We start from the raw sequence: 17,871 nt of genomic DNA, 5'->3' as shown, positions 1-17,871 counted from the left end.
ATTGTTCTTCGAATAACAATTACTTTTATGGTGATACAATTAAGACTAGCGCTACACAGCAACTATGGCCATAACAGGGGGCACACAAGCAAAAACAACTCTCTAGTCCTGCAACCTCATGCTGCCATGGAACTCTATAGAGTGCAAGGTGAGCATAAACATGCTCGCTGGTTGGCTGCACATTTTCCCATTTAAGTGGAGAATGTGATTGGGGGTGAACAATTGTATTAGCGATTAGTAGTCCCTATACAGTAGATAATCTGCCAGTGTACAAGGAAGGAATAAGTGCTGACCAACATGCTCATTGTTGGATAGTGGCAGTTAGCACACCCAGATTATCTGCCTATGTAAAAGGACCTTTATACTGGAAAACTATTTGCATACCCTTTCATTAACCACAATCCTATGTGCACACTGAAATACTCTGATATATCAGTTTATAAGTTTACACAATGTCAAATGACCTTTAGGTAACTTAGAAATGTCAGCAACTTTACATTAAACACATGCATGCAAATATAAAGGTAAAAAAGGTACAGTCCCCTGGTGCTAGCACCGAGATGTGACCGACACCTAGGGCAAACTGTTTTTGTGGGGTGGTTTGCCATTGCCTTCCCCAGTCATCTTTACCCCCCAGCAAGCTGGCTACTCATTTTACTGACGTTGGAAGGATGGAAGTCTGAGTCAAGCTTGAGCCGGCTACCTGAACCACGTGGGTATTGAACCCACAACCTTCAGGTTGTGAGCAAGAACTTAGGACTGCATTCTGCTGCCCTAAGACTCTGTGCCACACGAGGCTCTACATACAAATATAGCCATTCAATACACAGCTGGATTATAAGAAGGGCAAAAAGGGGGGAAGGGGGCCTTCACCACTCAATTCTCTTCAGTTCTTTCAAAATACCCAAAAGCCCATATACCAGACAATATAAAGCTTTAATATGTGGTAGAAGAGAACGTCGTGCAGCTCTTACTAAGTTTTAAATCAATGGGTTAGAGATGCATGTTCCTTCCTGCACGTCTGACTAGAATTAATCCTAATATGCATGTTTATAGCCATAAAAAGGGAAATAAGCAGCAAAGAGATAAACTGACTATTAAATTAATGCTTATTAATTAGACGAATGGGCATTTTAAAAATCCAACATGCCTAGCTTTGCTGCCCCCACTGCAAACACCAGGATATAATGTGACTCTTCTCATACTCATTGGGCAGTTGTCAGGTCCTACCGGTATCAATGAATTATGCAGAGAATGTCTAGTATAGATAATTCATGCATTGCATAACATTGTTACTGAGACAATGGCCTCTACCAAATATACCTTTGGTAGGAGCTTATTTTGGATTATCAGATATATAGACAACACAAGCTTATGACTTAAGATAAATTCAGACTGATAACTCAACACAGCTGGTTACAACTTAATAAATCTTAGTGAATAAGATTTTGGAATTTGAAATATGTGAACAAATGTCCTATGGGGAAATATAAATTAATGAAATCACTAGATTAAATGGAAATTATTGGAAAGAGGCAGGAGCTCACATGTGGATGGTAGTAGAGAAGAATAGATACTGGTTGGGTGACCTATAAAGTCTGAAAGAATTTCCAAAATCTAGTCTTCTGTCTATGCCCCATTAACAAGTAACTCTTATTTAGTATTATTTACGTCACTTAATATTGCTAGTTGACAAACTAGATCTTCATTTATTGTGTGTGACAGAGAAGTAACTTGAAGCTCCTGGGCCCCAGTGCAAAACCTGTAACAGGGCCCCCAACTATAATGCTATATTCCTAGTACTGGGCTTCCTATGGAGAACAGAGGCTTTATGGGCCCGGGTGCACCCGCATCCCGTGCATCCTCTATAGTTACACCCATTGGTGTGTGATATAGGTGCAGGTATTCTACGCACCTTCTAAGTTTACGAACACCAAAAACTTAGCATCTAACTCTGCTTAAAAGTGTTACTTATAAAATTGTCAAAGGCAAATTATTATTTCCTGCTGTAAGTAGATCAGTCTTTCCATCAGTATTGATTGTAACTCTCCATGAAAATGCTGTTTCTGGAAACATAGAGAATAAGCAGCCATAAGTCAATTTTATTTATAGGATTTTACATCTCAGAGTAGGAAGATCTGTTCTTGCACAGTCTGCAGTTTAACACTGAGGTCCCTGTTTTTTCTTTACTCTCTATTGGAAAAAAACTGAAATATTTTCTTCTATATTATGATAATTTATTGGGAATCATGTTCCCTCACATCTGAGTTATGAACTCAGCCCATGCAATTAGCGCCTTACAGTACTTGTTTTAATGTGTGCATAAATCTCCTATTGAAATCCTGTCAAATAAGCCGTTTTTGGTGTTATGGAGCTGCTTTGCTTGGTAGAGAAACATTAGTCATTTGAAGAAACATGAGGTGCTATGTACATTCAGCACAACGTTACTAAATGTTTATCTGTGGCCAAGTATAAATGCATTGTCACCAATCAATGACCTGCAGCTTATTATAATAATGAAGATGTAATCCTTTTCCTTGTTACTAACTCTGACATATGGTAGAATCATTGCTGGGTTAAGCTCTGCAATGTCCAATGTGAACTGGAATGTTTTGCCATTATGGCATCAATCCAGTTGCAGGCTATTGGCAAAGTGGTGCTTAATAAAGGACATGCAAAGGGTGTAATACATATCTGATGGCCATGAACTATCTGCAGTATATCTTCAATGGCGAGTCCTTACTTTAGAAGTCATGATCTACCCTGTCAATACCTTATTATAAATTGCCTCTGGGTTTTGGGACTCTTATAAGGTCTTAATAACAGTCTTAATTTCTTATATTGATCTAGGACATATAGTATATAACCTGGTATAAATCTCCCAATGGATTGTAAATGAATTCATTATGAAAACTATGATAAACCAACCTGGGAAAGGTTTGCATGCTTTGCTCTGAGATGCCAGCCTCCTTTCTTTTTATATACCTACTTCTGCAGCTGGCATTGATTGACTGTTTTCCCTCATCTAATGACTCTTTTACACGGGCTGATAATTGGGAATGAATGTTCACCCAAACATCTGTGTACCCGATCACTGCCCCATGTGAAAAATCATTGGCTGCCAATAGCATTTTGCTCTATGTAAGCAAATGTGCTGTTGGCAGTAATAGTACTGTATGTGCCTGAAAGATCACATGAAGATTCAGAGTAAGGCACAATGCACACGGGCGTACAAGTATTGCGGAATCTGGAGCGGGTGTCCGCCTCCGGATTCCGCAGCAAATACTGCCCATAGACATGCTGTTGAAAAATGCTTTTCCATGTCCATGAGTGGAAATCAATAGACATTTTCTGCTCGCGGAGGGAAAATCGCAGCATGTCCTATTTTAGCGCGATTTCCACTCGGACGGCTTCCATTGGAGTCAATAGAATCTGTCCAATTCGCGACCTGTCTGCAGCTGTCACTGCAGACGGGCCGTGGAATCCACGTCATCATCTAGTGACTGTGCGGCGTCATCCGTACTGCGCATGCGCTGGCCAGCACATATGCATTACACAACACCACTAGAGTCAGAAGCAGTGTTGTGTCTCCTTAAGGAGAGCACCCAAAAAGTGTGTGGAGACACCTAGGCAGTGAGTGGGTCAGGGGATGGTATAGTCTCTCCCCAAGGAGAGCACCCAGAAGGGGTGTGGGGGCACCTAAAAGATGAGTAAGAAGACTTATAAGGCCATGCTAGCTCCTCTGGGATATCTATGCAAATAAGAAAGATGGAAAAATACCTCTACAGCACCATCCATTGGATGGCAGCATTCCTTCAAATCAAAGTGACTATGTGATGCATAGTATATTAGACAGTTCTCTGGTGCAATCTGCACCAGAAAACTGTTGGATTTTCAATAGTAAATCTGACCTAATGTATGCAATGGCTTATCCATGTGCACGGAACCTGTTTGGAGGCACACGGAGTCCTCATGACCCCATTACTTTATAATGTGGCATGTAAAGGAATTTGTTGCATGTGGCATGTATCAATTTGTTTTCTCATGGATTCTGCAATTATTTGAGAAAACTTTTGTGTATAATTGGAAGCGTATGAATGTATAGTATGAGCTCATAGGTTCCTATGGGTGCTGTATTATGGATCTGTACAAGTTCAACATTCTGTGTACATGAGCCCTTACTATCATAAATGACTCCAATCAAAAAAATGTTTCTGGAACATTCTACTTATATATCAGGCTTTACTTAACCCAGACATCGACTCTGCAATATTTAATATTATACTTGCTTATTTCAATTAAATATTTACTTTTTGTAAAAAAAAATAAAAAGGGCAAGCAGGACAGAATTTTACATCAAATTAATTAGATTTTTTTTCTTGCTTGCTAGCTATCAGGATTGTCAGATAAACGAGCTTTGATGCATAAATAATGACTGTATTATATCCACGGTGCCACTGGCCGAAGTACTAGAAATTCTAATTCACTTGTTCAGCTAAATTTCATCTTCAGTTCACAGCCATAAAATTCTGTATTGACAAACGTTCAAACCAACTTTGACTCTAAGGTATCTGGTCAACATTTTTCTTCTATATGGATATTAGTTTATTGAATAAATGGCATCTGTTTTCCTCCACATCACTGCTAGAGCAGGTATATCTTTTTGACAGCTCCACACGATTTATAGCTTTGCATGCTCTGAAGAAAAATAGTACTAAGCAAAAAATTCCAATTCATTGCTTCTTAGTACTTAATTAAGTTCGTACACACTGTACACCGCAGGTGAACCCGGCAATGACTGTCACATAAGCACTGAGATGCAAGACATTCTCTCTCTGGGAGACATAAAAGCATTTATAGAATCTTGGCCTGACATTATTTGCCTATGACAGTCATTAATCTACCTCCGTATGATGGCCATGAGAAAATAAAGCATAAATCGCAAACGAGACACACTATTTTAAGGTCACTGCACCTTTAAAATTGCATTTTCAGCTCATTATGGAACCGATGAAGACAGCTGTTGCTCATGAGTCATTTACTCTAATAAGGGATCTTTCACATGGGACTGAATATTCCGCAACCGCTTTGCAGAATATGCTGATCCTGGATTCTGCACCAAAATCCACACTTCTAACTGCTGATTTTGATATCAAATTGCCTGCAGGATTTTGCAATTTTCAAATCCGCACCAAAATCCGCATGTTAGCAGTGCAGATTTTGGGGCTAAATATTCTGCAACTATTCTGATTTTTGCTGCAATGAAACAATGGACCTTAGTTCCAATATATAGTTAATGAATTGTTAACAAAGCAGATTTTGTGTAGGTTTGCTTGTCTATTTGTATAAGGATTATGAATAAGAGGCACTATGCAAAATCTGTCCCAAAATGTGGAATCTCCTACCACTAAAAATCCTCTGCTTGTGAAAAATCTCGTCACAAAATGTACAACCTCCTAAAAATAATTCCTGTCTGAAATAAAGTTTGCATTCTTTGTCTCCCAAAATGGTGCCCATAGAGAACTAGCACACTACTTTTCTCTTTACTGCTTCTGACACTTTTGTGTCTCTTAAAAAAGAAAATATTACTTTCATTAGCAGCTAAACGGTACATCTCGGTGTATTTTCAGCAGTATTTTAGCAGTATTACTGGACATTAAATGACTTGTATTCTGCATTAATCAAGATTTTTCTCTCTGCAGACTGTATCTCTAATTGTTAATCCTTCCTGAGCTGGTGCGTGAAAACTAGCTGATATGATGTTTTTCACATACAGCACCCACAAAAAACAAAGATCTTGCTCCCCCATCTCTCTGTAGCACACCATCAGAAGCAGCAGTACAGGGATAAGCAGCACTTACTGGAAGCAGCTGCAGCTTCTCTATGTCTTTTTCTCTGTCTGCAGCTGCTCTGTGCTCCTCCTCTCCTCTGCATAGATGTCCATGGAAAGAAACTGTACCCAGATATCTCAGTGAGCTAATAATCCTCCTTCTGCCTCTCTGAAGATGGATTTTACCAGTGAATTAAGAGTAAGTGATCAGTGCAGTAGGCAACAAGAGGAAGGTAGGTGGAGAAAAAAGCATTTTTCTGTAATATTATGCACTCTGGTGAAAAAAAGTATTGGGACACACAGAAGGTGCTGAAATTCGATTTTATTCACATTTTTCAATACAATGTTGGGCTGCCTTTTGTTTCAATAACTGCAGTAACCCTCCTAGGCATGCTTTCAGTGAATTCTGATAGATGTATGAATGTATTTGCCTCTATTGCTCGAGGAAAGCTTCAGATAGTGATGCAGGGGATGATGGACATGCTGGGCATACACGGATATGAGATTGTCACGTGTCTCGCGCGGGACTGAAATCTCGTGTTGTAGTCACTTACTGGAGTGTAGCATGGTCAAGGAGTAGCCGAGGTCTGGTTCACAAGATGGTGGTGCAGTACAGCGGGTTCAGGCAGAAGAATAGTCAGGTGGTATAGCCAAGGTCTGGTACAGAGGAACAATCTTTTGTAGGGAGCGCAGGTAAAGGTAGGAGCATGTTGTAGGCTGAGATACTGAGCACAATAAACACTCAAGGAAGGAGGGAACAGAGCCAGGTTTGCTATCCAGCATGCTGAATAGCTCAATAGGTAGGGCTGCTGCTCAGAGTGCAGGAGGTCACGGGCATTCAAGTTCATCCCAAGGATGCTTGATGGGACAATAAAGTTTGCAGATATTCTGGTCTTCAAACCAAGCTTCAACATTGCCTGTTGTATGACATGGTGTTCGGTAGAGACTTGGAGCTATACCAAAGTATTGCCACACAGTAGGTAATGCCACATTGTCCGGAATGTCTGTGTACCCATTGGCATTGAGGGTAGACTTCACTATAACCAATGGCTCTTGTCCTTCCCAGCAGAAAAACCCCACAGAACAAAACTCACTGTTGGGATGATACGGTCATGTAGAAACCGCTCTCCGGGCAACCGTCACAGCCAAATGGGGCCATCCAATTGGAAGAGAGTGTGCTGTGATTCAGCTTTCCATAACATCTATTTCTACTCATTTACAGTCCAAGAACAATGCTCCAAACACCATCGTAGGTCTGTGCATTCAATTCTGTGATGTTGGTCTTGTATACAGTCGCTCATCCATGTTAACACTTTATATGCAGTTCCCTATGGATGGTTCTGGTGCTAATGGATGTTGCAATGGCCCGTGAGACTTCCTAAGCGAGTGTTTTCAGCAGATGATGTGCGTGATATCTTCACAGCTCATACAAAGCTTTGTTATCCATGTTATGTCAGTTTAGGAGGTCTCCACGAATGTGGCTGCACTGCACACACCAGATGTTTTCCATTTTCAAACAACATTGCCAACAGTGGATTTTGGAAGGTCCAAAAGCACTGCAATGTCCCATGCTGATTGCTTGCTCAGGTGACATCCCACCACCACATCCTGTCTGTTAACTCTACACCTCCTGACATTCTGATTGTTTCTGTACTGGGATATGCCTATGTGATATTAGTCTTTATATCTGATGCTCACACATCCAATTTGCATATCACATTTTTCCTGACAGCACCGGACTGGTGGTTGTAGTGTATATTACAAAGCTAATTTTCACTTGAGCTATTGATTTATGGGAACAATTGGAATAGTTGTTGATCATTAAGAACAAGGCTTCATTCACCATGGGTGTTTTATATTGTTTACAGTTTAGCAGCCCTGTGTGAAGATCAGAGTGTTACACCTAGAATAAGAACTGTTCAAAATAGGTAAAATACAGCCAGTGTCGGACCTAGGTTTCTTAAGTGAGCCCACCAGAAAAAATTATTCTGAGGGTCTACCCACATTGTAAATTTTGTTATCATTGCACACACAGGACATATCAATATGATCAAGGAGGATTTTTGTAATTCAATTGGCAAGAAATGTGATTATTTCCAATGCCAGGTAAAATTTTGGAGTTGGACCTCAGGTGAGTTAATGGGAATTTGTCACATCCCAGCAGCACCATAAACTAAGTTATGGTGCTGTTAGGGGAGGTGACAGGCAGCCGTGTGATATACTCACCTACCTTCTCAATCCCACGCTGTCACCCAGTGAAGACCACACATGACATGAAAATTTGTCTATCTTAAGATTGCCATGCGTGCGCTTTCCTATAGAAGTCTACGGGAGATCGAGCGCGCATGCCAATATGAAAAGAGTCAGATTTTCGCACTGTGCAAACTTGACTGGTAACATCGCAGGATGGGGAGAATTAGTGAGTATGAAAAATACATCACCATGACCCTGTCACCTCCTCTAACAGCACCACAACAGTTTATGGTGTTGCGAGTTGACATGTTCTCTTTAAATATTTGGCTGAATTCAACAAAAGTGGAATTTTCAAAGTTTGCCTTCATGCTGTTTGTACATAGTGTCTATGTAGGTTCAGAATTGCACTTCCTCAGAATATCTAACATGCAGATGCAAATGAGTTCTCATTAGGATATAGACACACAATTCTGTCAAAAACTATGCTGACATACGGTTTTACCATGGTTTTCGGTTGACTGCGAACCCTACACGTCTTTACATCTAGTCCTATATAATGAGATCTAAATATGTGCATTCTTCACCTTTCCTCTCATTAGATTACTTTAGTCCATCAAAAAGAAACCCATACAGTGTTTTATAATATATTTATCTTATAATTTCTTTTTGCATTTCCCCCAATCAGGATGTCTGACTCAACCATCATTAAAGGCATTGTACTGTTTTAAATACGACTTCCAGTATGGGCCACAGCATGGCATCTGAATATGGGTAAAGCATCCTGTTCTCAAAAAAAGGGCACAATGTGCCACTCAGAAACTGTAGCCTAAAGCAATGGTTCATCTAAACTCATCAGTCAAATTAAGAAACATTAAACCACTGAGGACTTTAACTTAAAAACCTACATTAATAGTCAAATGGATACCATGTTTAAATTTTTTGATAGTTTTCATATTGTATAACTTAAGGTAAACAATGTTAAATTATATTTACACCCCCCAAAAAAAAGAAAAATCCTATTCTGGTGAAATACCCTCTGCTAAATTTCTGATTCCTACAGTTTATTATAGCAGGACAAGATCTGTGTGCTGTTCTTCAAAATCATACTCAACCTTGTCATTGGCCTGTTGTCTGTCTTTGTATGACTATGGTATATTTGTCCTAGCGAATGCTTTTATTGTCAAGCAAATGACATATTGTCATATAGGCTTCTGAGATCTGAAGAACAACACAACAGCAAGAGACCATCAAAATGCAGAAATCGTAGGCCTAGGTAAATATTCTCAGGGAATTGGGAAGCGTAGCTTTTTGTAAACATGTCAGAAATTGCTTCTCTGTAACCCAAAAAAAGACTAAACAACCTTTAGGACATTGCTCATGTCATCTTGTTTTACCTGTCTGGATTCTGGGTGCATACGTGCATCTGTAGTAGAATCCTTTGGGTAAAAGTCTTAAAGCATTGTCCACATTTCCATAGATGCCAGTCACTGAATTCTGAGTTGAGTTGGCTTGTTGAGGTTGGGCTGGCAAGAATTCGTTGGTTTTTGGCATTAATCTGGTTATATCCTGTGTCGAGAGGCCCAGATTTATCCAGGAGAGAATAGGTTCTATTGCATGGAGTCTGTGGAAAAACTATGGACCGCTGCAATGTAGAAGAAGGCAACTTGCCATTTTTGTTGAAGGGTTGTAGAGTGTCTTGTCTGGACATGGCTTCAATAACAGGTGATGGAACGTTCACTGCAAGACATAAAAGATATTTTACTGTTAAAATACAGCAGTCGTACAATGCTATAAAAAATATCATCCTCTAATTAATTCAGTTTAAGGAAAAATCATCTAGTCTATGACAGTATAATGAATGTCTTACAGTTTTCATCCTGAGCGATGCATTGTAATGGAATCCCAAAGAACGACGTGTAGCTGTCATTGTACCACACCAATAGTTCTGTGCCCCTGGGAATGTCAATACAAGCTCTGTAGAATATGCTTGATCTGGTAAAATAACAGAAAATCAATCATACTTGATCTATTTACTTCCTTCAATCAGCTCTAAAACAGAAGAAAACACTTTTCTATTGAAGACACAGCATCAAGGTATAGACAATACCATTTTTATCATCTAAAATTAAAAATAGGATATATAAATGTTACACAATGCAGATCAGGAACCTTTAAGGATTTTCTGGTCCAGTGCTATTGATGACTTATCCTCAATTGCAGACCCCCCACTCAGGACCCCCACTGATCAGACTCAAAACATTGTCCTTCAGAAGTGGCCTGGTATAGTAGTGCAACTCATTTGGAGAGGAAAAAGTTGTACCACCATACTGTGCCACAGCTGACTTAACAACATTTTGAGCCTTCTGACTTGCAGCACTTACCTTCAAATCAGCAGGTCTGTGGGGGTCCCAGGCAGCAAACACAGACTCATTTACTAATGATGACCTAACCTCAGGATATGTGCTCAATAGCATTAGACTAGAAAACCCCTTAAATGGCCTTCAATCTAGCTACAATCTTATTAATAGGATTAATAAGAGCAAACCTTTGGCAATCAGTTTGACTCATAGTTCTTTAGTTGATATTTGAAGGCAGGACTAAGAGTTAACTGGGGGTATAAAACAAGCCAATCAGAGCCAGCGCTGGATGCATTCAATGAATGGCTGTGATTAGTGCATCCAGCGCTGGCTGTGATTGGCTCAGCCCGCTAACACTCAGCAGGCTCAGCCAATCAGAGCAATCTCTCACTGGAGGCAGGGTCTTCAAACCCCATCACTGGCAAAAGATCCTCTGTTGACGCTGACAAGTGCCAGGAGCTCCGGAAGCAGCGGCAGGGACCCGGACAGCGCCAACTAGGTGAGTATTGATTTTTTTTTCAGCATCCTCGGCTGCATTTTCAGCTGAAAACACAGCCAAAATACTGACATAACACTAACCGGGCTGAAACTGCACTAAACACAGCGTTTAAAAAACGCAGCGTTTTTCGAAACACCTGTGTGAGGGAGGCCTGAATGAGCCTTGACAAATACAATATTGAAATCACTAGTCATTAAAACCTAACATTCAATAAGAAAATACTTTAACAAATTTGAACTGGAAGTCCAGCACATTTTATTCCTCATATAGGGAGTTATTGACTTCAAGCATTAATTAGTAAACCAGATTTTAAAAAAAACTGAGATGTTGACCAACCAATCTGATCGCTGACTGCATTTCAGCTGCTTTGAACAAAATAGAAGTCAAAATCAGATTGGTTGCTATTAGTTACACCTGCATGCTTTTCTGCACTAATTTATGTACATCAAAGTGTACCAGGTCTCCATTGGATGCTGTTTTGCTGTTGTTTGCAGTTGGTTTGAACTCTATCAATGCAGTTTTCTATGTAGATGTTCATATTTTCAGCTGCCCTGCTGTTCGCAATCCACTTACAGGTGGGGGTTTGCCCTAAGCCTGCCATTCTGCCAGCTCTATACAGGCTGGTACTTCCTTTCCCACATCTCCCATGCTACCTTGCATAACCCTGCTCCAATCAGCAGCATGGCAGAATATGAATGTCTAGTGACCCGGAGTTTAAGGGGCCCCTCCATAATGTATGCGTGCATTTGTCTCGTGCCTATGTGTTGTCAGTGTCTTTTATGTTGAGTGAACATGATGTGTATTGCATAGCTGTAGCACTGAATGGGTTAACTGTCCGGTATGTGAGATGTCTGAAAAATGTATCTTGTTTGTCACATGATTGTGTTTCTTATATGTGAATGCAAGGTGTTGTGCAAGGTCTTCTGTTCTGGACTTGCAAGAGTAAGGAGCGTTTGTGGAACTACAAATGAGCCACACAGACACCATCAGTTCTGTGTGGTTTGGAATGGAGGAGGCTGAAAGGTATGCTGAACCACTGAGGAGAGGAGAGAGAGGGGAATCGCCATGCAGTGTGGAGTGCCTGCCTGCCAAATGTGAGTGCCGAATGGTAGAGAACTGGCGAGTGTAAAGGAGTTTGTATTGGGAACATAACCCTACAGATAACTAGGACTGTAGCTTCTTCTGCTATCCTGTCATTTCCTCCCTGTCTCAACACTTTGTGATTTTGCACCATTTTCCTGCTAGCATGAGTCTATAACTTTGATTGGACTGTAAATAATTCCGCAAGTAAACGATCACTGCCGACCATTCCCGGCTTTGCTATTTAAAACTTCCCAGTGTGTGTGGACCACTTATTTCATCATCCAGATTTGCCCCAGAGAAAGGAACGGTGGTATCACCCGTGACAAAAGACTGTTAAAGGCAAACCTTGTATTGGGTTGCCCCTGTGCAAGTTTTCCCCAGCGGTGACGTGGACTGGTCCCATGCTACCCTCAAGGTGGAAGACTGTAGAGCCCTGTGACAAGGCCCAAATTCTACCCCGCTGTCTCCTAGGCTATGGGCCCGCTCCTCGAACGCTGCACATGCCCACTTGTTTGCTGCATGTAGTAACTAGCAGTGTCCCCATGTCCCTGTTACTAGAGAAGCCAAATGCCTAACAACAGGCAGTAAATTGCAAAGCTGCTGGAAGGGAGACCCCTAGTGGCAGGCACTTCAAACTTGATTTTCATTAGTAAAATAAAAAAATAATTAATGCAAGTATATTAAAGGTTGATGATAGACTGTTAGATGAAAAAAAGTTGTGTGACATTTTAATGTCCATTTAAGCACTGTGTTCTATCAACACTTTCATGAACAAGGCCTTAAATAACTGTTGACAGTCTTGGATAAGGCCAGTATTGGACTGGAGTGCCCAGAGCCCACAAGTAAAATTCATTCTGGTGACCCACTGTGCAGTTACATGCAAATGTTACCTGATCCCCGTTCACAATTTCCCCCACTGCTGTATTCACATACACTTCAATAGAAATGTTGCTGTGTTTGCATGTGGCCCTGTTTCCACTGAAATATATGAAGAATGAAGCAGGCAGAAATAGGTAGACTCCCAGGCTCAGGACCCTCCGGGGGATTCAACTGATCCCCTGTTGGCCAGTCAGAGGCTGGATATATTCAAGATACTTGAAGGGGTTGTCCAGGATTAGAAAAACATGGCAGCTTTTTTTCAAAAACAGTGCCTCATCTGCTCACAGGCTGTTTCTGGAATTGCAGATCAGCCCTATTTACTGTAATGGAGTTGAGCTGCAATATCAGGCGCAACCCATGGATGCATGTAGTGCCGATTCTAAAACAGCCCCTTTAACCCCTGTGATGCCTCTTACATCACCATGTGATGAGCAAGTTACTTCAAAAACTCTATAAATGAAATGGGTGATGCCCCCTTGCAGACCTACTTTCTACATAATAAAATAATATCCTTGCAACATTAACCTGAAGTATTCTTTATTATAACATAAGCATGTTATATCACTTAGCATTACTTTTTGGAGAGAGATATTTGTAGCAAAGCAATTTGGTTGTAGTGTAACACTGCCGACATATGGGAACCCTTCCCTGCATTTTTCATTGTAGTGAGATATGCACTTGTCAACTTATTTTGTCACCACAAACTGCCTCTTGGCAACGGAATCATAAAGATCAATAGAAAAGTGCAGATCTTCAATATTTTACTTGCAGCTGCAAAACTTCCATTTATCTTGTTATTCTCTCTATTTACAGCCATTTTGTCTCAGGAGGGCACTGCTGGCTAAGCAGAACATTTCTACAGCTTTCTATGAATATCTGACAGAAGCTCTCATCTCGGCGTGTTTTGTTTTCCGTATTTAAACTTCCACCTTCCCTATAATTCACAATTTTCTCTACTCCACTGCAGCAATGAAAATCATTTTGTCGGAGATTTAGAAAAAAAAAATCAATAGTAAGTTCTAAAACTTGAGAAAAATCAAGTCTTCTCTGTACTTTACCATTCCAAACATTTCATCTTTCACTTTGGCTCTCCGTAAAATAAACAAAGAGAAGTAGCAGTGAACGCACTAAAAAACCAAATGACACAGTTTGCTGCTGAAAGAGCAGAACTGTTTTCAGCCGATGGGTGGTCTCTGAGGGTAGACCGAAAAATAGTGTAAGCATAGACCATTTCTTCCAAGCGGATAATGCTTCCAAAACTCGCACAACTCTCTGCATGCTGAAGTACATCAAAGGGATTTTTCTCGTTTCGGATAATATTTCCTTTGCTGACATGTATTTAGTATTGTGGTTGGATGACTCATAAAGATAGCTTCATGGCGTCCTAACGCTGTTGAAGTAGAACACATGCCAACGGACATTATTGTCAGCCTCAAAATAAAAACAAAACGTTCAACCGAGGGTCAATCAATCACAAAGTTCTTTGAAGAAAATTCCATTTAGATATTAGACATCATAACATAGTCAATTCAAACCAGCTGACTTTTTGTGAAAAGGACAACTTTGGACAATGCAAAAATAGGCTGATGCCTTAAGTGTTCGTTCCCTTAGGCTCTCCGCTCTTTGGTGACTGAGAAGAGTTTATTTAATTTTCATGGTTCATTGCGCTGAAAGCTGAAACAACTGAAACTATACTGTACCGAGCTGTTAACATCTCATCTGGATTTAAAAATTGCTATTAAAATGTCTGATGCATGTAACTGTTTTTATTTTCAATTCTTGTAACTACATGTTTCCTTAGTAGACATTATTTTTAGCTTCCAGAATGTAAGTCTGCCTGAATGAATTACACTGTCAACATAGGAGTAACATATTTCAGGACATTTGTCAAGCGTAACAGTGGGTCTCCATTATTATATTTACTGTACTCCATATGGCCTAAAACCTCAAAACTGTTCTTCACTTTCCCTGGCTAAAGCTGTGCTGACAGCTCTAAAAGTAAATTCTCTGTATGTACAAGTGACCCTCACGAACATTGTGTGTAAAGGTATGTGAAGACCTATGTAATTTAGCAGTAATCGCATAGAAAAAGACCTTTGCATGTAGTGTTATTATTGGCATAACTATAGTAGATACAGAGGTTGCAGTCCCTGGAGCATGAGGGGGCCCATTATTAGGAGAGTCATGCATTGTAAAAAAAAAAAAAAATCAAGCACCTGGAAGGAGTTGTCCGAATCGAATGAAACTTAGTATGTCATTGTAACGTTGAAATAAGTAAGTTATTACAATATGTGAGGGAAAAGATAGTTTATCTGAACACTTGAAGGGAGGCTCTAGTACACCGTTGGGCCACCTCTAGCTTGGATGTAAGATGGGATACGGGTGGGCACAGAGGCATACAGTATGGTATCCTGTGGCATATCAGTCCATATTTGCTGTAACTGAGCCTCTAGATCGTGCAAACTCATAGGCTGTCAAAGTTGGTGTCCCAGATGGTCCCATACATGTTCTGTTGCTGATAAATCTGCCAACCGGACAGCCACGGAAGTGTGACAATGTTGTGGAGAATTCTGATGGCATTCATGATGTGTGCAGTCAAGCATTGTCCTGCTGGAAAATGCCTCTTGGAAGCCCTACTATGAGAGGCTAAACATGTGGCTGCAGGATGTCCTGAACATGTCGCTGAGCTGTTATTGTCCCTCGTACCACTGCTAGGGGTGACGGACTGTCATATGTGATGGTCTCCCAGACCGTCACACCAGCAGTGGGGGCAGTGTGCTGCTCCACAGCAAAGGCAGATCTCCAGACACGAAGACAACCATTGTCAGTGTACAAACTAAACCTGGATTCCTCACTGAAGACAACCCGGTTCCACTCCATAGCAGTCCAGTTTCGTTGTTCACGACAGTACTGCAGACAGAGGTGACAGTGCGTGGGTGTCAAAGGCAGTACATGTTATGGGCATCTTGAGACTAAATGTCCTTCAGTCAAGCAGCTGGAAATGGTTCAGACAAACACAGGGGCCTGTAATGGTGGTGCCACCTGTCTCTGGATGGCAGATAATGAAAAAGTTGGAGCTGCTCGTGCTTATCGGACAATCACATGATCCTCTCTACTGGTTGTCTGCTGAGGGTGTCCGAAGAGAGGTTGCCTAGTGTGCATGCAATTACACATCCGCTCGGCCCAAAACCCCCAAACAATCTAGTCAGAATGGCCCAGGTGGCGGGCAATTCATCAATACAACCATCCAGCTTCTTGTATTCCATTAATGCACCCCCATCTCAAACTTTGGTAACTTGGTGAAATCTATGCGATGGCATTGTAGAGACATGTCTAGTGGTAAACAAGCTCTAGAAAAATGGAAACAAAGGTCCACTACACACAAGTAGCCTCTGAGAGCCTTTTTATAGGCCAAGGGTGGAACCACTTTTAGGGCCTCAGGTGGCAAGACTTCATCTAATACCATAACTCTAAGCATTTGCATATCTGCCTGAGATGTAACTGCAGGATGAGTTTTGCAGCAAAAAGACAATTTCTTCTAGGTGATAATTTATTTTTTTTTTTACAAAAAGTGTACTATAACTACAGATATGAACAGAGCCTTATATAGGAGAGTGCCAAACTATGGTACTCAGAACTGCAAGTCTAGCAAAGTATGTAATAGATGTTATATTACATCTAGTGCTTGCTGAATGTATTATATGTAGAATAAAGAAAATTATATTATTAATAATAATCTTTATATAGCGCCAACATAATTCTCAGCATTTGACAAATCGGAGGGAACACGTACAGACAAAATCAGGCTTTACAGAGTTACAAACTAACAATTCCAACAATAGGAGTGAAGGCCCTGCTCACAAGAGCTTACTGTCTATGAGGAGATAGGAGACACAAGAGATACAAGTGCTTGTTCTGTACAATACCAGATGTCATATAAAAGGTGGTATACTGCAAAAAATACATACCTACACTATTACATAGGCTATATTTCTACATTACTATTAGAGAGGTCCTGTTGTGGAATACAGTCAGCAGGGCTGGCTGCATAGCTCTGCAAACGTTGATCTGCTGACTATGTCCCTTTTTTTCACAATTACCTTTATTCACCTGTATAGGCTCTACTTAAGTCCAGCTTCGAGTGCTGTCATGTGGGCAGTCGCAACCACTAACTCTTAATGGGTGACATCAAACTGTCAATCGAGTCTAATGTTACCTACTGAGAGTGAGTGGTGGGGACTGCCCGCTTCACATATTGAAAACGCTGGGAGCTGGACCTAAGAAGAGACCATCCATGCAAAGGTGAGTATAGAAAGAAAAAACAGGGATAGAGTTAAGTGGGGCCACATTTGCAAAGCCATGCAGCTAATTTTGCTGGCTTTATCTATTGACAGGTCCTCTATAGATGTTAAAGATAATTTATAATGGGTGTTTGGGCAACGTACAGCACTAATATATATATATAAATCTGCTCTAGGAAAAAAACGGCTAGGTGCAGAATGTCTCAATGGGAGGCACTGATAGAAGGGATTATGTCACGTCCTCTTCCATTGGTGGCCCTTTCTAGAATGGAGCAGCAGTGCTGTGCAGAGAATAGAAGAAAACAGCAGAATTAGTATATACAGTAGTTAATTGCCCAAATACCCATCATACACTGTCTTGGACTTCTTAAATACAAGGTGGCCAATTCCTTTGATATTATGTACTATAAATTTCTCCAAGGTGACAACCAATTGTTTTCTTATATAAACTAAGTTAGATTTTCCTTAGCCCAGCTAAGTTCATTAAAATGGCCAAATCGTCTTATATATTTCAAAAATTTTTATATAGTTAAATGCTTCGAAATTACATTCCATATCTCCACGGCATACCTACTTTTTGCAATTTAGACATTAGTAATATCAGTGAAATTTTGGTGGAATTAGGGTGATAATGAAATTAGCTTGATCCTTGTATTAAGCTTCGCTTAAGCAGTGGACTTGCCTGATTGTACATTCTCATAGGACATATGAACACCATGGAAGAGGGGT

At 40.5% G+C, this 17,871-nt stretch overlaps 1 protein-coding gene across 1 annotated transcript in view; it reads right to left on the bottom strand.

Annotated features, from left to right (window-relative positions):
• The window catches only part of PRDM6 (PR/SET domain 6), a 118,520-nt gene that overhangs the window by 17,152 nt on the left and 83,497 nt on the right, over positions 1–17,871 (bottom strand). The window contains exons 5-6 of the mRNA XM_066601909.1: positions 9,891–10,015; positions 9,418–9,760 (exon numbers count right to left, since the gene is read on the bottom strand). Of these exons, the coding sequence (XP_066458006.1) occupies positions 9,418–9,760; positions 9,891–10,015 (468 nt within the window). The remainder of the gene's footprint in view (positions 1–9,417; positions 9,761–9,890; positions 10,016–17,871) is intronic.

Source organism: Eleutherodactylus coqui, chromosome 5 (assembly GCF_035609145.1).
Source record: "Eleutherodactylus coqui strain aEleCoq1 chromosome 5, aEleCoq1.hap1, whole genome shotgun sequence".
Lineage (NCBI taxonomy): Eukaryota > Metazoa > Chordata > Amphibia > Anura > Eleutherodactylidae > Eleutherodactylus > Eleutherodactylus coqui.
Note: the sequence above shows the minus strand (reverse complement) of the source record. Positions and strands in the feature narration are given on the sequence as shown.